Source organism: Pongo abelii, chromosome 7 (assembly GCF_028885655.2).
Source record: "Pongo abelii isolate AG06213 chromosome 7, NHGRI_mPonAbe1-v2.0_pri, whole genome shotgun sequence".
Classification (NCBI taxonomy): Eukaryota; Metazoa; Chordata; class Mammalia; order Primates; family Hominidae; genus Pongo; species Pongo abelii.
Window position 1 is genome coordinate 81,940,381 of NC_071992.2, and position 26,472 is coordinate 81,966,852.

General features: G+C 38.1%; 1 protein-coding gene across 1 annotated transcript in view; it reads left to right on the top strand.

The window, feature by feature from the left end:
• SGK3 (serum/glucocorticoid regulated kinase family member 3) overlaps window positions 1–26,472 on the top strand; it is a gene marked incomplete at its 5' end in the record, with an annotated part of 86,903 nt that overhangs the window by 52,006 nt on the left and 8,425 nt on the right. Inside the window, 10 exon segments of the mRNA NM_001134072.1 lie at window positions 2,831–2,880; window positions 5,437–5,494; window positions 9,929–10,012; window positions 10,112–10,243; window positions 14,138–14,250; window positions 14,346–14,382; window positions 15,148–15,234; window positions 17,564–17,659; window positions 21,289–21,444; window positions 24,908–24,997. Coding sequence (NP_001127544.1) covers window positions 2,831–2,880; window positions 5,437–5,494; window positions 9,929–10,012; window positions 10,112–10,243; window positions 14,138–14,250; window positions 14,346–14,382; window positions 15,148–15,234; window positions 17,564–17,659; window positions 21,289–21,444; window positions 24,908–24,997 — 903 coding nt within the window.

Genomic DNA, 26,472 nt, shown 5'->3' on the forward strand with positions numbered 1-26,472 from the left:
TCCTAATACTTTTCATCATTTCAGAAATGTGCTCCATTAGGGAAATCCTTGCCTAAATAATAAAATCTAATTACATATTAACATAATAACATACTTCAGGGGACAAGTTGTTCATGTTGTTTAATCTGCACTATATTCAATCCTCTTCCTTCATCTTTTTTTTTTTTTTTTTTGAGATGGAATCTCTCTGTTGCCCATGCTAGAGTGCAATGGCTCAATCTCGGCTAATTGCAACCTCCTCCTCCTGGTTTCAAGCGATTCTCCTGCCTCAGCCTCCCAAGTAGCTGGGACTACAGGTGCACGCCACCACGCCAAGCTAATTTTTGTATTTTTAGTAGAGACGGGATTTCACCATATTGTCCAGGCTGGTCTCGAACTCCTGACCTCATGATCCACCCGCCTTGGCCTCCCAAATTGCTGGGATTACAGGTGTGAGCCACCACGCCTGGCCTTCCTTCATCTTTATAAGAAAAATTTATTGAATGGAAAATTAAACCAGTTATCTGCACATTCATTAAAAGAAGAAGTGTATTGAAATTACAACTCAGTTTGAATTACATTGTAAGAGTCTAAGGAGCACTGAAATATTTTATTTTTTCTTCCGTTTTTATTATTGATTTGTTTTGATTATTTTGTAGCAGTTACTTAGTAGAAAGGAACACTGTAATATTTAAACATTAAAGGCAACTCTTACATTAAAACTGTGCTGCAACAGGACTAATCTCATTTAATGAATTTTTTATGTATAGGTATAACAACAGGAAATAAATTTGAATTGTAACTACAACACTGGTGCCAATTGTTGTTTTTTCATGAGAAACTTCTTTATTTTTTATTTTTTATTTTTGAGACAGTCTCATTCTGTCACCCATGGTGGAGTGCAGCTCACTGCAGCTCTCAGCTCACTGCAACCTCTACCTCGTGGGTTCAAGGGATTATCCTGCCTCAGCCTTTCGAGTAGCTGGGATTACAGTTGCCCATCACCACGCCAAGCTAATTTTTGTATTTTTGGTAGAAATGGGGTTTCACCATGTTGGCCAGGCTGATCTCGAACTCCTGACCTCAGATGATCCGCTCGCCTCAGCCTCCCAAAGTGCTGGGATTACAGCCATGAGCCACCACTCCCGTTCAGAAACTTCTTAAGAACTTTGGAAGGATGAGATGATTTGTCCTTTATTTTAAAAAATAGTTTATATTCTAGATATTATAAATTTGAAATAAATTTGAGTAAAAATAAATACTACATATGTCTATAAGAAGAAGTTTGATAAGATAAAATTTTCTTGGCCGGGCACAGTGGCTCACGCCTGTAATCCCACCACTTTGGTAGGCTAAGGTTGGTGGATCACCTGAAGTCAGGAGTTCAAGACCAGCCTGGTCAACATGGCGAAACCCTATATCTACTAAAAATACAAAAATTAACCGAGCATGGTGGCGCATGCCTGTAATCCCAGCTACTCGGGAGGCTGAGGCAGGAGAATCGTTTGAACCGAGGAGGTGGAGGTTGCAGTGAGCCAAGATCATGCCACTGCACTCCATCCAGCCTGGGCAACAAGAGTGAAACTCTATCTCAAAAAAAAAAAAAAAAAAAGTATTGGTTCTGATTAGAGAAGTTTTTAAAAGCTTTTTTATATTTATAGCTTATATGAAGTATAATTATATAGAACACTAGTAAAAGTATACATATTTGAAACATTTATAACTGATTTAATTATCTGAATGTATAAAGAGGTTTAAAGTTCATTTATGTGAAGCAGAATTTACTTACACTTGGCTTTTATTAAAAATGATCACTGATAGGATTACTAGATTAATCTGGGATTTTTGAGTTAAAATTATAGCTAATTATTAATCAACTAGAATCTTTTATTACTTAAATTTCTTCATAGCATACTAGGTAAATAAAGATTTGCTTCTAAATTAATACCGGGGCTTAAGCTTACTGTGTTAACTGTTGCAAAGAGAAAAGCCTATATAAAATGTTGGCGCTACCACAGTGCTAGAATTAGAAAGAAAAGGCCGAGTGCTGTGGCTCACGCCTGTAATCCCAGCACTTTGGGAGGCTAAGGCAGGCAGATCACGAAGTCAGGAGATCGAGACCATCCTGGCTAACACGGTGAAACCCCGTCTCTACTAAAAATACAAAAAAATTAGCCGGGTGTGGTGGTGGGCACCTGTAGTCCCAGCTATTCGGGAGGCTGAGACAGGAGAATGACGTGAACCCGGGAGGCGGAGCTTGCAGTGAGCTGAGATCACGCCACAGCAGTCCAGCCTGGGCGACAGAGCGAGACTCTGTCTCAAAACAAAGAAAAAAGAAAGAAAGAAAAGAAAAACACTGTTGTCTATGTTTGCTTTGTCTGTATTTACCTACCATCAAATTAAAACTGAAAACCCAGCATTTGCGATCATCATTGTCATCATCCTATCATTTCTGTCTTTGATAAACTGTTTGAAAACTTGAAAAACAAAAAGCCATTTTTAACCAGTTTTTTAAAAAGTGATTCCTCTTAAATTGCAGTTTCAATACCCACCTCCTCCAAGGAGCTTTCCTCAGTTTATTTCATTTATTTGCCAACTCAGAGCTTGATTTCTGGCTTACCTTTTTTCTTACAACAGTTCTTGAAAATTACCATGAGAAAAATGATTATGTTTTTGTCTATGTGTATTTCCAAGTAAGTCTATACCCTTACTGAGAATCAGGACTTTGGGTTTCTTTAACATGGCAACAAACCAAATATTTGTGGTACAGTTATAAATATTTTATTTCAAAACATTAATTAATTTTTGAAGTTCCAATAAGAATGTTGTTTTTCTTTTCCCACCTTCACAGCTACACTCTACCTCACAGAACATCAACCTGGGACCATCTGGAAATCCTCAGTATGTTTAATGTGCTTCAAACAATTTTTTAACTGAATTTTAGGAAGATCTTTTTTGAGCATATGCAGATATGTATAATTACACTAATTTAACTGTAGGCCTTTGAAATATAACCATAGTTACAGTGAATACAGTGCTGTCATATGCTTGACTAATTTACTGCTCCAGCTTTTCACTGCTTTAGGAGAGCCCTGAGGAATTTTTAATCCACAAATTGTTAATTGGGTTCTGCTATTTTGTCATTGTCACTTTTCTGGGTGGGTGGGGGGGGGGTGTGTGTGTGTCTAAAATCAGTAGACCATATTTCCCAGGGGACCATAAGTCCTATGAAGTCCTCTGAAAAAAAGCACCCTTGCAGGCCTAATTGACATTCTGCTGGTGTTTGGTGTGATTGGTGCACTCCTGTTGTTAGCCAACTTGTTCCAGAGGAGTCATAATGGACATTAGCATATTAAAGGCTATTAAACTTTGTTTACTGAGTTTCTCCCCATATTCCCAGACTAATTGATAGGTAATGTCTGCCATGGGTTGGAGGAGGAATGTGGTCTTGCTGCCCTTACTTGTAATTATCCTTACAGGCATATTACATTTACTCTGAAGTGTTTTTTTATTCTAGGCTTTCCCTACCCTTTCCCTACCCTTTTGCTCTACTTGGAGAATGATTATAGGCAGATGGGAGAAGTGGTCCAAGGACTGTGTCCTGGTACACTTCAACATTATGAGATCAGGAAAGAACTGCTAACAGAGACTGAGAAAGAGACAGTAAGATAAGAGAAAAACCAGGAATATGGTTTCCTGAAGTCAGGGGAAGAGTGCCTGAAAGAGGAGGGAGTAATTAACTCTGTTAATGTTGCTGATAGGGCAAGTAAGATGAAGATTGAAAATTGACCACTGGATTTCATAAAGTCATTGGTGACTTTTAATGAGCAGTTTCAGTGGTGTGGTGGTTGGTATAAGACCCTGATCAGAAAGGGTTCACAGGAGAACTAGAGGAGAGGACAGCAGGTAGAGACAACGAGTTTACAAAACTTACTTGAAGAGTTTTTGCTTCAAAGGAAAGCAAATAAATACGATGTGAACTGGAAGTTTGGTTTTAAGCATTCTTTTCTGTTGTGTATAGCATTGAACAAAAACGGCAGCACAAAAAATGGATTTTTTTTTTTTTTTTTTTTTTTTTTTGAGACAGTCTCGCTCTGTCGCCTAGGCTGGAGTCCAGTGGTGTGATCTCCACTCACCACAGCCTCTGCCTCCCAGGTTCTCCCTCCTCAGCCTTCTGAGTATCTGGGATTACAGACAGCCACCATCATGCCTGGCTAATTTTTGTGGAGACAGGGTTTCACCATGTTGGGCAGGCTGGTCTTGAACTCCTGATCTCAGGTGATCTGCTTGCCTCAGTCTCCCAAAGTGCTGGGATTACAGGCATGAGCCACTGTGCCTGGCCAAAAATGGAAATTTGCTTTAAGTTAAGGTTCATCCCCAGCAGTTAACAGTGAGGCTTGGAGTATGGCCTCAGCTCACCTATTTACTGTGTTTGAGGGACCTGCATGCTTTTCACTGTTAGATTGTTTACAAAGTTATTTCAGTACTTCTGCATATCTTTAAAGAAGAAAATAGTCCAAAGAGCAGGTTTTTGAAGAAAAACATCTAAACATAGTTAAGTGTTTATCTCACTAATCTTTACCTGTCATTATTTAACCTAGTTCTGGTTTTACTTTCATGTTTGAATTAACTATTTTTTTGATAGTTAAGCAAATTTCAAATCTAAATGGATTTATTCCCCTCTACCCATACAACTTATGAATTCAGACCATGTTGGAGGAAATGGCTCTTTTGGCTGCTTAAGCTCCCCTTTCTGCTGCTGTGTGTTTTTGTCTACATAACAGCCAATGCTGTTTTTACCTGATAGGTTAAGTTAACATAAATAAAAGGGCAATCTTAGTATTCCCTCTTGCTTTTCTCTTCCTGGCTTTCCTATATTACCATTCATGAGAATAAGCTGAGAAGTATTTTATCTTTAATGTACAATAAGTGGTTTATATGAAACACTGTAATGACCTTTTTCTCCATCAGAAATTATTCTTAGTGTCTTTACTAGGTGATGCAACTAGCAGCTTCATTTTCAGAAGAATTACCACATGCTATATAGTCCTTAGAATGTATCACTTATTTATATAGTTATTTAATTTCCTCAACAACATTGGACCATGATTAATAAAATTGGTTTAGATAGAAGCTATTTCAAGTTCAAAACTCTACATATAGGATATGCATATATCCTTTTCTCCCAAAGACAGTATTATTGAAGTTCCTCTTAAGCAGAACTTAATGAGGCTTAAAGTTATGAAATGTTTTATCTGATCAGAAAGTAGATATTATTACTATTCATATCACCTACTGTGCATGAAAGATGAAATACTCAGCAGGAAAGCTAGAGTTAATAGGCTGAAGTGTTTTGTGCCTAACATTTATTTTTTAAAGAGGGAAGTGCTAAGAAATGTTTAAAAGTTAATCTTTCCAATTTCTAGGAGGCTAATTCTTATTGTTAATTTATTTCAGTGCCAAACCAACTGACTTTGATTTCTTAAAAGTTATTGGAAAAGGCAGCTTTGGCAAGGTAAGAGTGTTTTGTGAGGTTTTTATTTGGTTTTGGTTTTTTTTTTAGAGACAGGGTCTCACTCTTTTGTCCAGGCTGGAGTGTAGTGGTGCAGTCATAGCACACTTGAACTCCTGGGCTCAAGCCATCCTCCCACCTCAGCCTTCCGAGTAGCTGGGACTATAGGCACACACCAGCACGCCCGGCTAATTTTTTCACTCTTTTGTAGACAGGGCCTTGCTCTGTTGCCCAGGCTGGTTTCAAATTTCTTTCCTCAAGTGATCCTCCCACCTTGGCCTCCCAAAGTGCTGGGATTACAGATGTGAGCCACCATCCCCAGCCTAAAGTGTTTTTATTTTCTCATTCAGTAAATAAGTACTTAAGGAGTTTATGCTTTATGTGTGTGAGCCACAGGACTTTTTGGTTTGCAGGATATGGAATTAAGATAACTTTCCCCACCCTCAAACTACTAACAATAATTAGGGAGAAAAGGCATCTACTCAAATTCTATAAAAGTTCACTTATTCAGAAAGTATTTGTTGAACACCTACTATGTGCCAGATACCCTTCTGGGCCCTGGTTAGAAAATTATGGAAATTGACATGTTTACTACCTTTGTGGTGCTTACAATCTAGGGTGGGGGGAATAGTCAATTTAAAATATTCAGTCAAGTAAATAAGTACAAATAATAATAGCAGTGCAGGAAATGAAGAATAGGGTGAAATGACAAAGGACAATAGCCGCTGAGGGAAGATTCCCACTTACATAGCTTCTCAGAAGACATGCTATTTAAGCCAAAGCTGGAAAGACAAAAATGAGCAGCTGTGTAAATAACAGTTTGAGAAGGAGACGAATGTGTAAAGACCCTGCTTATTTTCTTATGGTGTCAGATGAATCATGTAACTTGACAGTATAGCCATACCAAGGAAGGAGAATCACTTAAGGCCAGGATTAACAGGAAAGCATCATAGATGAAGTTATCAGAATCATCGAATATATTTAAGTGCTTTTTTTACAGTGTACTTCAGTCTTTAGTGAAAATGGAATATGTATGTGTTTAATCATATTTTGCTATATTTGTAGCTTTTGGTAACTCTAGTTTGTTTTCTGGGTTTCCTTGAGACTAGAAACTGTGGCTATGCAATTAAACCCATGTACGTTTGTTCACTCAGCAAATATATATTATCCACCTGCTACATGCTGAATATTGTGCTAGTATAAGCAATAGAAAGTTAGAAATGAATCCTGCTCTCAAAATCCCCAAAATTCTATTGGAATGCTTGAGATAGTTGTCATTAAGAACAAAAGCATTATCTGCCATTAAAAACAAAAGCATTGTGGCACATAACCTGTAATCCCAGCTACTTGGGAGCCTGAGGCAGGAAGATCACTTGAGTTCAGGAGTCCAAGACCAGCCTGGGCAACATAGCAAGACCTCATCTCAAAAAAAAAAAAGTCATTATCTTTTGGAAACTTCATGTTTAGATCTAGAGTCTTATCAGGATTTGGTTCTTGCATATAATGTGAGGCATAGCGTCACAGTTCATTTTTTTCCATGTGGATAACCAGTGATCTTATACAGTTTATTAAAACTGTTTTTTTTTTGTTTTTTTTTTTGTTTTTTTTGCCATCTGATGGGCCGCCTGATCTCCAGGGCCACCTTTATCATGTATTCACTATTTATACCTTCACAGATCTGTTTTTAGAATTTTTTTTTTTTTTTTTTTTTTGGAGACAGAGCCTCACTCTGTTGCCCAGCCTGGAGTGCAGAGTGCATTGGCGCGATCTCCGCTCACTGCAACCTCTGCATCCCAGCTTCAAGCAATTCTCCTGCCTCAGCCTTCCGAGTAGCTGGGATTTCAGGCATACGCCACCATGTCTGGCTAATTTTTGTATTTTTAGTGGGGACGGGGTTTTACCATGTTGGCCAGGCTGGTCTTGAACTCCTGACCTCAAGTGATCTGCCTGCCTCGGCCTCCCAAAGTGCTGGGATTACAGGCATGAGCCACTGCGCCCACCCTCTTTTTAGATTTTAAGTTTTGTGTTTCTGTTTCTAGATTGCATTTCTGTTCATTTTCTGTTCATTGGCCTATCTGTTTATCCTGACACCAGTACCACATTGTCGTGACACCTGTAGCTTGATATCTAACAGAATTAAGTCCTCCCTTCTTCTTCTTCTTCAAGAGACTATTGTTAGCCCTTTGCATATCAATATAAATAAATTTCAGAATCAGCATATCAATTTCTGCAAAAATTCTGTTCGAATTTGATTGGGATGGCATTGACTCTGTAGATCAATTTGGGAACAATTATCATCTTTACAATATTGTGTTGTCAAATCCGTGACCATGGTATATTACTTTGTTAATGTAGCTCATCTTTAATTTTTCCCAATAATATTTTGTGGTATTCTGTTTAGAATTTTTTTTGAGACGGAGTTTTGCTCTTGTTGCCCAGGCTGGAGTGCGGTGGCGCAGTCTCGGCTCACTGCTGCCTCTGCCTCCTGGGTTCAAGAAATTCTACTGCCTCAGCCTCCCCAGTAGTTGGGATTACAGGCGCATGCCACCATGCCCTGCTAATTTTGTATTTTTAGTAGAGACAGGGTGTTTCCATGTTGGTCAGGCTGGTCTCGAACTCTGACCTCAGATGATCCGCCCACCTCAGCCTCCCAAAGTGCTGAGATTACAGGCGTGAGCCACCATGCCCAGCCTGGTGTTTTGGTTTTTTATGCTGTTGAAAATTGGTGTTAATTCTTGCAGCTGAATATATGCGTTACCTATGACACATTGGTTCTACTCCCTAGTTTACATATCCAACAGAAATGAATATCCACTAAGAAAGGTATATATAGGAATGTTTATAGTATCATTATTCATAAATAATCTAATCTATCAGCAAGAGAGTAGATACATTGTAGCGTGTCATATAATGGAATATTCTGCATAACAAAATATGAGAACTATGCTATATGCCACAATGTTAATGAATATTTCATATAATTTAGAATTGAGACAGACAGCTTTATCCATGTGATTCTAATTACATGAAATTCAAAATAGGGCAAAAGTTATCTGTTATTTCAAGTTGACATGGTGGTAGTTAATTACCATTGAGAAGGAGAAGGGTGAGTCGTGACTGGGATTTAGCAAAAGAGAGGCTTTAGGCTACTAGCAGGGTTTTTTTTTTTTTTTTGAACTGCATACTGGTTACATAGGTGTATTCACTTTGTAACAATTTATTGAGCTGTAGTGATGAGTTTTTCTATATGTATGCTATGTTTAATAAAAAAATTAAAATCTCGCAAAATGATTAGAAACCAACAAAGTGCACGCCTGTAATCTTAGAAACCAACAAAGTGCACGCCTGTAATCTCAGCACTTTGGGAGGCCCAGATGGGCGGATCACAAGGTCAGGAAATCCAGACTATCCTGGCTAACACGGTGAAACCCCGTCTCTACTAAAAATACAAAAAAATAAATAAATTAGCCCCGTGTGGTGGGCGCCTGTAGTCCCAGCTACTCAGGAGGCTGAGGCAGGAGAATGGTGTGAACCTGGGAGGCGGAGCTTGCAGTGAGCCGAGATCGCGCCACTGCACTCCAGCCTGGGCGACAGAGCGAGACTCCGTGTCAAAAAAAAAAAAAAAAGAAACCAACAAAGTGCAATAAAACAAAAGAAGGCCGGGTGCGGTGGCTTACACCTGTTATCCCAGCTTGGTGAGGTCGAGGCAGGTGGATCGCTTGAGCCCGGGAATTTGAGACCAGCCTGGATAACATGACGAAACCCCATCTCTACAAAAGATTCAAAAATTAGCCAGGTATGGTGGCACATGTCTGTAGTCCCAGCTATTTGGAAGACTGAGACAGGATGATCACCTGAGCCTTGGAGAGGTCGAGGCTGCAAGTGAGTGAAAATTGCACCACTGCAAGATACTCTAGATTTCTTCAGATTCTTTAAAGCCTCTGCATGCGACCCAGCCCACTATAGAAATCCATGGCACTTTTTCTTCTGAACTCTTCTGAATTTAAAACCTGTTAAGAAAAATCTCAGTATGAAACAGTACATTTTGATTACCTAAAAAACATTTCCTTATCCTTGTTAAAAGCCATGTTCATAGCCATGAAGTTTATAACAATATTTTCTACAGGCAGTATTTTCTTCTGGAAGTACAGGAGACTTCCAGGATTCAGGGCTGGAGCACATGCGTGCATACGCACACAAAGTTCTCAAGCAGTGTAGATTTGGGCACTTAAATTTAGTTTAAAAAATCTCAAATAACACATTAAGTGACAAAGAAATGGTGCTTGACTACTTGATTTTTAAAACAAAAACATGATCTAGGTCCCTTATGGACTTTCTTTTTACAAAATTTAAGAAGTATTGATGTATTGACAAGTGAATTATTTCTATCAAAATTTGAAATTTCTAATAGTATACACTAATGTTTAACTATAACAGGTTCTTCTTGCAAAACGGAAACTGGATGGAAAATTTTATGCTGTCAAAGTGTTACAGAAAAAAATAGTTCTCAACAGAAAAGAGGTAAAATAAAATAGCTGTTGTTTCTCTCAAGCCCATTTTCTCAATTAAGAGAGTTGTTTTCTAGTGTATAATACAATTGATCTTTTGCCTTTTTTCCAGCAAAAACATATTATGGCTGAACGTAATGTGCTCTTGAAAAATGTGAAACATCCATTTTTGGTTGGATTGCATTATTCCTTCCAAACAACTGAAAAGCTTTATTTTGTTCTGGATTTTGTTAATGGAGGGGAGGTGAGTTTTATAATGAGTTTTCTAATATTAATAGTTTAGAAAAGTAGCATAAAGTCAAAGTTTTTCTTGTAAGTTTTAGAAGGACAGTATAAAATCAGTAGCTTTTTATAGCAATAATTCAAGGTACTGGCTGAGTACAGGATGTGGAGAATTGTAACACAGAGCTTTTAAGCATATGGTATAGTTGAAAAGGTTCATAGAAGAACCTTGATATGAAGCTGATGGCTTCATGGACAGGTTTGTCACTAAACTATATAGCAAGAATAACATATTGAAATATTAGAATAAAATGTGATTTGTAATTTAGGCAGTTATCTCAACAGTTGCATACAAATATTACTCCAGCTTCTCATTTTCCAAGATGTGCAAATTATTAATCAGATGAGATAATCCTCTAATAAGGGGCTCTGTGGTGGTAGCTTGGCTCAGTGGCTCGCACCTTTAGTCTCAGCTACTCAGGAGGCTGAGGCAGGAGGATCACTTGAGCCCAGGAGTTTGAGGCTACAGTAAGCTATGATTGCACTGCAGCCTGGGTAACAGAACGAGACCCCATCTCTTTAAAAAAAAAAAAAAAAGGCTTTATGATAAAGTCTGTTTTGGAAATGTTTCATGTTATATCTGTTTCTTGGTGATTCACAGTATGCCTCAGCATGTTAAAGACTTTGAGAAATTCTGCCTTAAACAAAGTCAGGATATCTTTTTTTTTTGGAGACAGCATCTCACTCTGTCACCCAGGCTGGAGTGCAGTGGTCACAGCTCACTACAGCCTCAACCTCCTCAAATCGGATATCTTAAGAGAATTTTTTAAAACCATGCAGTCCCCTTTTTTGTTTTAACCAGTCTCTTAAGTATTATGCAAAACTCTGATTCAGATGGGTATTGAAATACACTTTGGGAAATGCTGCTATTATAATAATTACAATAATAACTAACTTCCATTGAGTGTTACTTAGTATCCATCACTCTGGCTCTTTGTACATATAATTTTACCTTCACAACAATCTATAATAAGACTGACTGAGGCACAGAGAAGCTAGGTAGCTTGTAGAAGTAATGTGGTTAGTATCAGAGGCAGGGATTGAACTGAGGCAGCCTGATTCCAGGATCTAGGCAGCTGACCTCTCAACCCTCACTCCTTACTAATTTGTTTGGTCTTTGACCTGTGAATGTCTAAAAATTTTTTTTAACTAATAGATATTGTCATATCTTTACAAAGGGATCTTTCATTCCCCAATCTCAGAGCAGAAAATGACTATTTCAGCATTTAACTGTAGAATAAAGGAACTGTAAGGAAAACTAGATAATATTCTGCAAAACCAAAAGATGGTCAGACACACCTAGATCATTTTGGGGGAAGATTGTAACAAGAATGATTATTCACCTTTCTGCATCTGTCACAAAAGTCCCTTAAGGCCAGGTGTGGTGGCTCAACACCTATGATCCCAGCAATTTGGGAGGCCGATGTGGCTGGATCACTTGAGCCCAGGAGTTCAAGACCAGCCTGGGCAACATGGCGAAACCCCATCTCTACAAAAAAAATAACAAAAATTAGCTGGGCATGGTGACATGCCTCCGTAGTCCCAGCTACTCAGGAGGCTGAGGTGGGAGGATTGTTTGAGCCCAGGAGGTCGCGGCTGCAATGAGCCATGATCACACAACTGTACTCCAGCCTGGGTGACAGAACAAGACCCTGTGTCCAAAAAAAAAAAAAAAAAAAAATCCCTTAAGACTCTTCAGTGTAGAGGCAAGATTATCCATCTTTCAGGCATCCTGATTCATTGATACAGGTGACCCCACATTGTTTTCACCTTGAAGGTTGTCGTTTAATTTTGTGTGTGCCTGAGTGCTGACAGATAAAGAGAATTTATTGAGGCTTGGCACTTTGCAATTATTTTACATGCATTATGTCAGTAAATCACAACTCTTTCAGAAAACACTATTATGCCCATTTAATTTGCCATGGCATTAATATTAAATGCCATGAAATTTTCTTTCTTTCTTATTTATTTATTTATTTATTTATTTATTGACACGGAGTCTCTCTCTGTCACCAGGCTGGAGTGCAGTGGTTCAATCTCAGCTCACTGCAACCTCCAACTCCCTGGTTCAAGCGATTCTCCTGCCTCAGCCTCTCGAGTAGCTGGGATTACAGGCACGTGCCATGACGCCCAGCTAATTTTTGTATTTTTGGTAGAGACGGGGTTTTGCCATGTTGGCCAGGATGGTCTCAAACTCCTGACCTCATGATCCACCCGCCTCAGCCTCCCAAAGTGCTGGGATTACAGGCGTGAGCGACCGTACCTGGCTGAAATTTTCTTATTTATAAATAAGAAAATTGAGTTTCAGAGAGGTTAAATAACTGTCTCAGTGTTACAGTGTTCTAGTAAGTGTCAGACCCTGGATTTAACCTAGATATCTTGACTGCAGAGCCCATTCTTAAGTGCCACCTTGTGTCTTTGAAATGTTCATGTCAAGCATCTAAGTGCAGGTGAGATCCCACTGCGAGCTCCCTGCTTTATGTGTGGTTTCTTCGTGCTGTTTTAGGGCTTTGCTTCTGAGACCTTTTTGTACAGTGACTGCTCACTGACAAAGATTGAAAGAGGTAGGCTTGTCACCTGAAAGATGCAAGATAATGAAAAAAGGAGAATAAAATACAATAGAATGCCAGGGTGGGTGGAGGAGAAGTTGAGTGGGTAATAGGTAGACAAGGGTTAAAGATGAGGAGAAAGGATAGGAGTGTGGTTTCCATACATTATTACTCTTATTTTCCCCTAGTGTTCATACTTAGAAATTTTAACTTTGACATATGAATACTTAGCTTTGTATACTACTTCATATCTTTTTTAGAGCAAAGTAGAATAAAAACAAATAAGTTTTATGACACTTGGCAGATGAGCAAGCCTCTCTGAGCCTCAGCTTCCGATTTCCTGAGTCAAAATCGTTGGCTAATGTCCACATAAGAGACATCAACATTGAGGTGGTGGTTAAAACCAACAGAATGGATAAAGTTACCTGGGAAGGGTATTTGGAGAAAAAATAACACGTGGACCAAGGACAGAAACCCTGTCATCCCTGCATTTTCTGAGGCCAGAAAGGAGCAGAGATGGAATTCACCAAGACTCAAGGAGAGATTTTTGTCTTAGAAGCCAAGGGACCCAGTGGAAACTTCCCCCAGGCAGTAACCTTAGTTAAAGGCCAGGTTATAAGAAATAAACTAAAAATTAGGAAGTATAAGAAATGAACTAGAAAGTTCAACTGCTGTTTAGCTGCAGCCGGTTACTGCTGCTGTGAAGTGTAGGCCTAATGGTCCAGAGCTTACCTTTTTTTAAAAAAGAAACTAAAACCGTGAATTTTTACCCCCAAATTCCCAGTTTTTAATGTTATCAACTAATTCAGATTTTTTGAAAAACAGTATTTGGCTCAAGTGAATTATATGTATGGATGTATATATATATTCATATGGGTTATATTTGCTCTGCTGGGCTCTAGTTTTTAATCTCTGAATAGTGTTTGTTTTTTTCAAATGGAAAACATAGTCCAGAAAGGCCCTGTAAGATAATTACATGGCCATATCAAGATCATTGATCTTCATCGATAATCTTTTCCAGAAGTTGCCTGGAAGGGTGAGGACATTTTTGCATTGAGTAGTAAATGGGAGATGAGTGACATTAGCAAGTGTAAACAAAGACATGTGGTTGAAGAGAGAGAATGATTGTTAGGTGGGGACATGGATGAAGGGGAGTCACAGTTCTGTGCCTTGTTACATTTTTAGCTCACATTCAAAGTAACAAAGAACAATTCCTACCTTTGTATTTACCGAATATATTTGTTTAATGCTATGTGTGAATGATCCTAACATTCTCTCTCCCCCCACCCCCACAACCAATTTGACAGCTTTTTTTCCACTTACAAAGAGAACGGTCCTTTCCTGAGCACAGAGCTAGGTTTTACGCTGCTGAAATTGCTAGTGCATTGGGTTACTTACACTCCATCAAAATAGTATACAGGTACAATTTTAAAATATACTTGTAAAAATTGTGTATAACAATATTTTATTTCGGTTTGTATTCAGTTTTGCTTTTCTTTCCTTTTAATTTGATAGAGACTTGAAACCAGAAAATATTCTTTTGGATTCAGTAGTAAGTATTCTCTTTTAAAAATCTACTAGTTCTCAATTTTTGTTGTTGCTTTTATGCTTAGTGCAAAAAAAGTCTCAGAGATTCTGTACTGCGTTATTTTATTTATATAACATTCTCAAAATGACAAAACTGTAGGGATGGAGAATAGTGGTTGACAGGGTCCAAGAGGATAGAGAGTGCAAAGATAAAGGGGTAGCATTAGGGAAGTTCCTTTGGTGGTTGTTACACGAATCTATACATCTGTATTGCGTAGAGCTACAACACACACAAAGCATGCATGTAAAAAGTGAAAACTGAATAAGGTTGACAGTCTGGTTAATAGTATTGTACCAATGACAATTTCGTCTGTATACTATTTTGCAATTTCATGTGGATCTATAATTATGTCAAAATAAAAGGAGTTTAAAAATTGTTAATTTATTGGCCGGGTGTGGTGACTCACGCCTGTAATCCCAGCACTTTGGGAGGCCAAGGTGGGTGGATCACTTGAGGTGGCACGCCTGGGCAACATGGCGCAACACCATCTCTACTAAAAATGCAAAAATTAGCCAGGTGGCACGCGCCTGTGGTCCCAGCTACTCAGGAGACTGAGGCATGAGAATCGCTTGAACCCAGGAGGCAGAGGTTGCAGTGAGCCGAGATCACACCACTGCACTCCAGCCTGGGCGACAGAGTAAGACTCTGTTTCAAAAAAAAAAAACTTACTGAAAAATTGTCAATTCATATTTATGCATTGTTTTATCTCACTGCCCCTGTATTTGTCAGGGACATGTTGTCTTAACAGATTTTGGGCTTTGTAAAGAAGGAATTGCTATTTCTGACACCACTACCACATTTTGTGGGACGCCAGAGGTAAGAAATATATCTCATTGTCATTTATATAATCATGTATAAAATGCAAATATGAATTACAGATTGCATATATAAATTTAAAATAAGAAAAGTAGAATAAAAACTCATTTCAGCTTCCAGCAAGCTGGAAATATCTGATAATCATGCCTTGATAGTTGGGTATTTTTAATTGTGATTGTTAGATACTGCAAGACCCTTTTGAATAATCCAACAAATATAAATTATGTTTATTTGTTTTCAATGTTAGAAGTTTACCTTAGACTTCTTTATGCATTTAATTATATATTTTTTTGTTTTTGTTTTCTTCTAAGGTAAATATTGTAGAAAATTATATTTCTAATCCTTTAAAAATCACAAATCAGTGATGAAAGTGTTATTTCTGTGACTGTGTTAACAACATTGAATCACACACTTTAAATGGGTGAATTGTGTGATATGTGACTATTTTAATAAAGCTGTTTTTCTTTTAAAAAATGAGCTATAGCAAATATGGCAAAATATTAACACTTGACTATATCTCAGTTGCAGTTTATTGGTTTCTCTTGTTTTTTTACATGCTTGAAATATTTTGTAACAAAATTAAGTGTTTACTTACTAGAAGAAAATAAAGCAGTGGATATGGAAAAACAAATCACAAATCAGAATTTATTTACCAGAACATCCCATTTTCTAATCATGTTAGCTAGCAAAAAAAGTATCTATTTGTGACAATAGTAATGATCCTTACAAATCATGTAAAAGCTTTATTATTCATACTTCACACACATAGACAAGTTTAGTTTATTTTAAACTGTCCAAATTTCAAGGTATTTATAATGATTTTAGGTACCATGTAATATTTCATCTTTATCGTGGAGTACTTGCAAATACAATGTTGAAAATGTGTGAGAAAATGGCTTCTAATTGAGTTCAGAAACTTAACTAAAAGTATCTCTAAGTAATAAATACTTACCTTGAAATGGGTTTTTCCTTCTTTTTTCTGTCTAACCCTAGTGCTTGTATATATTTATAACCATTGTGTTTTGGTTTATGTATGAAGAAACATTCTTTGTTATTGTATATTAATTTCACAGTTAAAATATTTTGCCTTTTTTTTTTTTCTTTTTTTTTTTGAGATGGAGTCTTGCTTTGTCATCCAGGCTGGAGTGCAGTGGCGCGATCTCGGCTCACTGCAAGCCCTGCCTCCCAGGTTCATGCCATTCTCCTGCCTCAGCCTCCCAAGTAGCTGGGACTACAGGCGCCCGCCACCACGCCCAGCTAATTTTTTGTATTTTTGGTAGAGACGGGGTTTCACCATGTTAGCCAGGATGGTCTTGATCTCCTGACCTTGTGATCTGCCTGCCTTGGCCTCCCAATATTTTGCCATTTCTTTAGCTCACATAAAAAAGCTTAAGAGGAAATTATTTTCTTACATGTATTTCATATGGGAAGAGGTAATATATTTTGGAATGTAAAATTCAAGTTCACTGTCTTAGATGTTTTAAGTTGTGATGAGTCTAAATTTCCTACAAATTAAAATGTAAATAGACATCTACAACTTATATAAGTTTTCTAAATAATATATTAGAGAATTGCTGTTATAATTCTCAAATGAGAATGCAATTCTTTCTTTTTTACTGAAAAGAAAAAAAAAAGGATTATAATTGCTACATTAAGTATTCTTGCCGGGTGCCGTGGCTCATGCCAGTAATCCCAGCACTTTGGGAGACCAAAGTGGGCAGATTGCTTGAGCCCAGAAGTTCCAGACCAGCCTGGGCAACATGGCTAAACCCCCGTCTCTATGAAAAGTACGAAAAACTAGCCAGGTGTGGTGGCACATGCCTGTAGTCCCAGCTCCTCAGGAGGCTGAAGTAGGAATATCACCTGAGCCCAGGAAGTCGAGGCTGCAGTGAGCTGTGATTGTGCCACTGCATTCCAGCTTGGGCGACAGAGAAAGATCCTGTCTCAAAATAACAAAAAAATTATTTAAGGGGAAAACATGAATAATGACCAAATGAACTTCTAAAATAATCTTTGAAAGACCTTCCCCACAAATACCTACGTCACCTATTGGGAATTATAGATTCTACCTTTCCAATACTCTTTTATTTATTTTGACTGTATCACAGTTTCCAAGGAGAAATGCAGAATACATGTATTTTGAAGTGTTCTAGTTGACATTACCTAAGAACCACTGGTGTAGAATGAGAATATCCAGCCCACTGGAAATCTAGATAATTTGGTTTCAGTATGATAGCAACAACTAAAATTTGTTAAATTTCTCAATTATTTATAAATTTTGTCTTGATTTGTTTACTGACTTGCTCTAATATTTTATTGTTTTCTATAGTATCTTGCACCTGAAGTAATTAGAAAACAGCCCTATGACAATACTGTAGATTGGTGGTGCCTTGGGGCTGTTCTGTATGAAATGCTGTATGGATTGGTATGTATTTCTATACCTCATTATTCCAATGTATTATCATTGATTTGATTGTCTGTCTGTCTCTCCCACCTTAAGAATCTCCTGGACACTTAGATAACACTAACAGAGCAGTAATAGCCTGGTTAAATAAACCCAAAACCATATTAGGAATAAGGACAAAAAGAGGCTGGGGCATGGTGGCTCACGCCTGCAATCCCAGCACTTTGGGAGGCCGAGGCAGGCGGATCACTTGAGGCCAGGAGTTCGAGACCAGCCTACACAACATGGTGAAATCCCATCTCTACTAAAAATACAAAAAATTATCTGGGTGTGGTGGTGCATACTGTAGTCCCAGCTGCTTGGGAGGTGGAGGCCCAAGAATCGCTTGAACCCAGGAGGCAGAGTTTGCAGTGAGCCAAGATTGCACCACTGTACTCCAGCCTGGGTGACAGAGGGAGACTCTGTCTCAGAAAAAAAAAAAAAAAAAACCCTTTTAATTTTGTTACTAGTTTTTTTAAATTAATATAATTGTTTCTCTGTTATTCTAATAACTACTTCAGATGTTCTTACCCCCCTGGCATTTGTAGAAATAGACACCTGGTTGTAATATTAAAATTATCTGCTTCCATTCAGTTTACTCAAATATCACTCTAATTTTAAGATAATGGACAAAAAAAGATTTTGCATTTATCAATAAATTACTGTATTTCAGAAGATCTTTTGGTTTTTGCCTTTTATTTTGTTTAATAGATTTAATTAATACATAGGTGCTCAGCTTTTCCCATCATTGGAGATCACTCTGTTCCCATCCCTGAAAACACCATGTCTTAAAAATTTTCTTGAAAAAAGTGATGTTTTTGCAGTCAGTTTGCCCAGTTCTTATTTAGTGAAAGACACGTAGGCTGGCCAGAGTTTCTGATTAACGAGAATAAAGTTTTTTCACTACATTGAGTTAATATTATTCCAACCCAAAGCAAACAGCGTAGGCATTTTAGTTAGCTCAAGTAGCTTTATAAGAGTACATGTATGTTTTTCTGTAGGCTTTTAGACATGTTTAGAATAGTTTCTAGACTCTCTTTGTGGTCCCTTAAGTGTCCAGCAGCTTCATGCTGGGAACCATGTGCAAATCCCTGAGGCTGCTGCTACTGTTGATGTTAAATGCCACTGTCAGCCAAGACCTGAGCTGGGTGTCTATTTGCTTTTTATTGAAAACTGTGGCGCTTACAGTGAAATTCAGCACATGAAGTACATTTTGGAGCGTTTGTTTTATCTTGCTAGTTTCGAATGATAGATTCCTGTGAAAGCCAACACCATCTCTTCTTTGCCCTTGACTGTGACCTACATGTTAAAAGATCTAGTTTTCTGGTTATGCTGCTGACTTAGAACATTGGAAAACCACTTTATACCTGATTTCCCTTTAAGCACTATTTATTTGCCATCTTGATATTTCAGAATCCTTCAAATTTATTTAGAGGACTTTGAAAATATATCATTGCACATAAAATGCAGTTGATTCAAAAGAGAATATTTGAAACATACATTTTATTAATCAAACTTTTATTGATTGTTTTAAAATGAAGTTTTATTTTGGCCAGCCACAGTGGCTCACGCCTGTAATCCCAGCACTTTGGGAGGCCAAGGCAGGCAGATCACCTTAGGTCAGGAGTTCAAGACCAGCCTGTCCAACGTGGCAAAACCTCGTCTCTACTAAAAATACAAAAATTAGCCTGGCACAGTGGCGTGCCCCTGTAATCCCAGATACTTGGGAGGCTGAGTCAGGAGAATCACTTGAACCCGGGAGGCGGAGGTTGCAGTGAGTGGAGATCATGCCACTGTGCTCCACCATGGGCAACAAAGCGAGACTCTGTCTCAAAAAAAAAACAAAAAACAAAAGTTATATTTTAAAAGATAAGCTTTTTCTTTCCTACACAAAGGAAAGGAAAAGTAGCAAGCTTATAAAACTCCCTTAACTTTAAAAATTATGTATACTTTAATTTTTATTTTTACTTTTTTTGAGACAGAGTCTCACTGTGCTGCTCAGGCTGGAGTGTAGTAGAATGATCACGACTCACTGCAACCTTGACTTCCCAGGCTCTGATGCTTCTCCCACCTCAGCCTGCTGAGTAGCTTGGACTACAGGCATGCACCACCCCACCTATCTTGCTTGCTTGCTTATTTATTTATTTATTTATTTATTTATATTTTTAGTAGAGACAGGGTGTTGCCATGTTGCCCAGGCTGGTCTCAAACTCCTGAGCTCTAGTGATCTGCCCACCTCAGCCTCCCAAAGTGCTGCGATTTCCAGTGTGAGCCACTGTGCCTGGCCTCACTTTTTATTTTGTAAACTTCTGTATTGTTTAGATTTGTTACAACAAGCATATATTACTTTTCTAATTTTCACAAAGAGACTGAAAAGAAAAAAATGTCATTTTAATGTTTTAAGTCAGATTCATCTTATTTTATAAAAATACTAGTGACTAATATTTAAAAGGCAAAAACAAACCCACAAGGGTAAAATATTAGGGACCAGTCCTCTGGTGAATAAATTGGGTGTTTTTTTTTTTTTTTTTTTTTAAAAGAACGGTAACATTTTACATGGTAATTCCCTCTTTGGAAAAATGTTTCTGGTGCTCTGAATACATTAATTCAAAAGGAAGTAGTTTTGTAGGTTACATATTACAACCTTGCAGATAGAACCTGAGTAGCATGATAATCTTCTTTCCTCTTATTCCCAGAGTACAGAAACCTGTACAGCTCATTTTTTTTCTCAAAAGTTGTTACTTTATTTATTTGAGATGGGATCTCGTTCTGTTGCCCAGGCTGGAATGCAGTGGCGCAATCTCAGCTCACTGCATCCTCCGCCTCCTGGGTTTAACCAATTCTCATGCCTCAGTCTCCTGAGTAGATGGGACTACTGGCGTACACCACCATGCCCAGCTGGTTTTTTATATTTTCAGTAGAGACGGTTTCACCATGTTGCCCAGGCTGGTCTTGAACTCCTGGCCTCAAGCGATCTGCCCACCTCAGCCCCCCAAAGTGCTGGGATTACAGGCGTGAGCCAGCATGCCTGGCCTTTATTTTTACTTTTAACCTTTATAATTAGATGATTAACTAGCTAATGCTTGTGTTGAAGCTATACCCCAAGTCTTTTGGCTGTTGCAGTGGCATTTTTAATTCTGCAAAGTACAGTCATAATATTATCTCTGTCATAAGTACCTAAGAAACATTATCTTCAGGCCTCCATCTCTACTAGAAATCCCTTTGTTTTAGTGAGTTTATTCCCAAGTCTGAAATTAATGTTTGATCTGTCTTGAACTTCTATTTCCAATGATTCTGTCATTATGCCTATGATAAGGTTGGTGGTTTTCTCTAAAACAGGTGCTACTACAAGTTGTATATAATTTAACAGCTGTCTACAAGGTGCTATTGAACAAACTGGCCCTAATTCATTCAGTGAACACTTATTAAGCTCTGTGATGTGTTTGGTTTTAGAATCTCTTTGCCTCAGGAAGCCACACTGCAGGTGTCTGCATGTCCCAAGAGGTCCATACATTTTTTCAACTGACTGCTCCCTCAAGATTAAAGCCATTTTAACCCCATTTTCGCATAATTTGTTTACCACTAAGTTTATTTTGCTCTTTTTTTTCCAGCCTCCTTTTTATTGCCGAGATGTTGCTGAAATGTATGACAATATCCTTCACAAACCCCTAAGTTTGAGGCCAGGAGTGAGTCTTACAGCCTGGTCCATTCTGGAAGAACTCCTAGAAAAAGACAGGCAAAATCGACTTGGTGCCAAGGAAGACTTTGTATGTAACAGCTTTCCTAGCTCCAGCTTTATTTAAGCTTATTTAAAATTTGGAAATAAAGCTTTATTTTATATGGTATTTAATGGAATGAATACAACATGTGGAGAATAGCAACATGGAAAAAAAGCATACTTGTCTCCACAGTTTTCGCCTGTATTTATATAAAACTATGTAGTATTTAAAGCACTTTCTCTTGCATACACTTTCGCCCTGTCCACCACATACACTTTCACACCCTATTATTTACTTGATTTTCATTTATTACAAATTCCCCTCCCCTTCTTTTTAAAAAGTGTTGTGTGGCATATTTTCACTACCTAAACTTTGTTTTGCTGTTTTTATTGCTAAATAATACTAACATTTTCATGAACTAATAACACAGAGACTAACCAACTAGTAAGCTTTTTGTTGAGGGTTTGGGACTATCTAAAGTCTAAATAATTTCCTTTAGCAGGAATTTGTTAAGTACCTCCTGTCTGCATGAGGTAATGTCTTTTGCCTTGAACACTAAGTCACTTTTTTTTTTTTTTTTTTTAATTTGGTGAGACCTCCTTGAGATAATTAGGGAATCTGCATGTTTGTTTCAAATAAGGGTAATTAAATTTGTAGTGTAGTTACTGGCATTATATTAGTGTGTCAGTAAAAGCACAAAATATTGAGGAATGTGAACTTTTAAATTGCTTTCTCAGATATTCTTGGAGGCTGCTTATCAATTTTGAACTTAAGCTGTGAATAAAAGACTTTGCTGCTACTGCTCTACCCTCGCTCCCCAGTTCAGCTGGTAGCTCTGCCAACAACTTCCTTTCCGTTGTTCCAGACAGTCTTGCTAATATTTCACACCTCCTTTTCCCTTGGTCCATTTATTGAATTCATTGACAAGAGAGTACAGCTCTAGATGAATCCAACTATCATCTCATGGGCTGCTGAACAGTGCTAAAGAAGGTAACAAACTGGGCATATTGGAAGCACTGTGAACCTCGTCTGTGCTTCCCCACTGTCCGGTAATACTCTTTGTTTCTCTGTGTAGCTTACTCTCCTCCTCTCTGTATTAACTATTTCACACCTTCTCTCCAGACTTCCCAGATTCCTTTTCTTCTTCTTCACTTTTAACAGATGATCTTGCTTTCTATTTTGTAAGGAAAATAGAACCATCAGAGTGGAGCTAACTTAGCTTCCTGCTATCAAATCTACAGACCTATATACACCTGCAGGATCCTGTCATTTTCTTCTTCCTATTGTAGTGGAAAAGATCTGTTTCCACCTGTGCACTGGATCCTGTCCATTTGTAAGGAACCCTGTCCATGTTTGTTTGTTTTGCAGAAATAACTGCTCCCTTTTTTTTCTGGTTCCTTCCAGTCAGTAATTAAATGTTATCAAATCTGTTGCTTCTTAAGCCCAAAAAAACCCTCAGTCTTACTCTCCTGAGAGGTACTACCCTATCTTCTTCCCTTCTTAGCCAAACTTGTTGAAAGTTTTCTTTGTTCAGTCTCCCTTTCCCAAGCTCTTTCATTTCTCAGTCTACCACAAAATAGCCAATAGAATTGCTGGATACTACTTTTCCTCAACTTATGCCACCCTCAGCAGCATTTAAACTTGCAACACTCTCCTGTTCCCTAGGCTTCTGCAAGAGCAGACATGCGTCTCATCTCAGGTTTTTCTTTCTGTATTTCTGGACCGTTCTCCATTATCTCCTGTGTAAGCTCCTTTTCAAACTTCAAGTGTTGCAGTGCCCTGTCGTCCTAAACCCTCTTTTCTTATGTGCTATCTTCCTGGGCAATCTCAATTGGTCCCATGGCTTTAGTTATCTATATGTTTTCATCTCACACATTTATATGTTCTGTACTCTTCAGCCCTCTCTTCTAAACTCTAGACTTACATAGTATCTGCCTGCTCAACATCACCACTTGGAGTTCCTGAGAGTACCTCAGAGGCTGCTATTGTCCCCCTGTGCTCCCTTTCGTTTTAAAGCACATCACTGTCCATGTGGCTATTCAGGCCAGAAATCTGAGAGGTATTCTTGATTCTTCTCTCTTCCTTACTTCCATATTCAACAAACAGCCAGGTCTTGTTCCTTTTGCTGCCTGAATCTTTCCCATATCCAGACATTTCTAGCCCCACTGCTACTACTCTTTTCCTACTCTTTGTCATCTTTAGTCTGGTTACAGTGGTAGCTATTTTTCCCTTATCTGGTCTTGACTCTTCAATCTAATTCTCCCTGTAGCCAGGGTGATGTTTTGGGGGAATTTTTTTTTTTTTTTTCAAGACAGGGTTTTGCTGTGTCACCGACGCTGGAGTGCAGTGGTGTGATCACGGCTCACTGCAGCCTCAACTTCCCAGGTTCAAGTGATCCTCCCACCTCAGCCCCCAAATAGCTGGATTACAGGTGCGTGCCACCACACTGTTTTGTAGAGATGGGAGTCTCATTGTATTGCCCAGGTTGGGTTTGAACTCCTGGGTTCAAGTGATCCTCCCACTTCGGCCTCCCAAAGTGCTGGGATTATAGGTGTGAGCCACTGCGCCTGGCCCAGGGTGGTGGTTTAAAAAACATTTCTCACCAACCTGATGCTTTAAAAAACAAACAAATAGAAAAACCAGTTGTGACATTCTCATAACTAAATCCCCTTGATGGCTTCTTATGACCCTAGAGCAAAATCCAAAATGTTTCATGTAGACCTGATACAGCCAGTTTAGCTCTTGAGCTTCACCTTATGTGACAGTCCCATCCCTCCCTACACTGCAGCCATATTAGACTCTCATTTTCTTGACCATACTAACCTCTTTGCTACCTCAGAGCCTTTCTGGAACATGCTCTCCCCATTCTTTTGTCTGGCTTAATTCTTACTCATTTTTTAGACCTCTGGTGAGATACCACTTTCTCTAAGAAGTCTTTTTTAACCCACCAAATTAGGTTGGATCCTACTTTATACACTCCTGTGGCACCTTGAAGGAAAAAAAGCTAGAGTCAATACTGTGCCATTGTTTGGTAATACCAACCCTGAGTGGGATATTTTTTTATTAGTAGAACTCATGACTGATTTTATTTATACTCCACTGTATAAAGCTCTCTGTCCAACTTCTTTACCCACCTACTCCAGTAAAAACACTAATTCTTTGTACCTCTGTAGTGCTTTATTCTTTTCATAGCACTTTACATCCATACTTCACACTGATCCTTAAAACATACTTCCCCTGAAGTATTAAGGGCAGAAGGGTTATCCCCATTTTACCACTGAGGAAACTGACTGTGAAGAGAATACAACTTAAGTAGGTCATTCTAAGTAACTTTCTTTCAGTCTTTCTGTTGCTTAGATGAATAACATCATTTTGCCACACAAATAACATACACATGTTCCTAAAAAGAGTTATTGAGGGGCAAAATAGTAATAATTTGGCTTCATAAAATTATGCAGTTAATACTTAATATATTCAGCATTAGTAAAACAAATTTTTTTTAATATTGCAGCTTGAAATTCAGAATCATCCTTTTTTTGAATCACTCAGCTGGGCTGACCTTGTACAAAAGAAGATTCCACCACCATTTAATCCTAATGTGGTAAGTATATATCCAAATCTTTCTTTCTAAAATCATGAAACATAATAGCAGTTCATTGTAAGTTTGAAACTAGATCTCAGAATCACCTGAATTAAATGGAGTCATTACCTAAATATTTGTGAAATATGTCACTCAGGGTTGTCTAGTATAACTAATAACTTCAGGGAGACCAGTAAGATTATATAGTTAGATTAGGTTGATAAAAATATCTTCCAGCACAGTAATTGTAAAGTGTTTCTTTGGAGCATGTATAAGAAAAGAATGAACTCAACAAGTCAGCCAGGCATGGTGGCTCACACCTGTAATCCCAGCACTTTGGGAGGCTGAGGCGGGCAGATCATTCCCAGCACTTTGGGAGGCCGAGGTGGGTGGATCACTTGAGGCCAGGAGTTCAAGACCAGCCTGGCCAACGTGGCGAAGCCCTGTCTCTACTAAAAATACAAAAAAAATTATCCGGGTGTGGTGATGCATGCCTTTACACTCCCAAACTACTAGGGAGGCTGAAGCATGAGAATCACTTGAACTCAGGAGGTGGAGATTGCAGTGAGTTGAAATTGCAACACTGCACTCCAGCCTGGGTGATAGAGCGAGACCCTGTCTCAAAATAAAATTTAAAAAAAAAAAAAAACAGGTATAGACAAACATTATTAATAAAATCATATTAATGTAAATTGTTACTTTTTTGGGAAAACAATAGGATAGTATTATAAAAATGTTCATGTTAGCTAGACTTGTTAAATCTACTTGATGGAAACATTTCACCTAAAGATAATTTGTTTAAAGCAAAAAGCCATATTAAAGATGAGCTTTATACTATTAACAGTGTTGGAAAATTTTGGAAAATACAGTAAATATATAACAACAGGGAAATTGTTAATAATCATCAGTAGGCCAGTAATGATGTTAGTAACTAATGATAGTTTCCTTTGTATAGGGATATACACTTTGTATGTGTTATAATACATAATTTACTCTTTAAGCTACCAGCTTACTACTATTACTGTTTTTCTTATTACACATTTTATAAATGAGGAAATAGAAGCTCAGAGATGTCTCATAGCTGGATGAAAAGTAGTAGAGCCAGGATTCCAATATATGCATGATTCCAGCATTATTCTGTTTCCTTATGCTCTGTTGTCTTTTCTTGTTAAATTATATAAAAATGAGCAAGCACTTAGAAAATCCTTATAAAATTACATGAAAACATGGTAATTACAATTTTTGTGACTTATAATTATAGCAGTAAAAATAAGGATAAGGACTAGAATAGAATATAAACCAAGACTGATTTGGAGTTTTAAGATCATAGGTGAATTTTTGTTTTTTTAACTTTTTTGATGTTGCTGTAAAACTTAAGGAATCCTTTTTTTTTTTTTTTTTTTTTGAGACGGAGTCTTGCTCTGTCACCAGGCTGGAGTGCAGTGGCGCGATCTTGGCTCACTACAACCTCCGCCTCCCTGGTTCAGGAGATTATC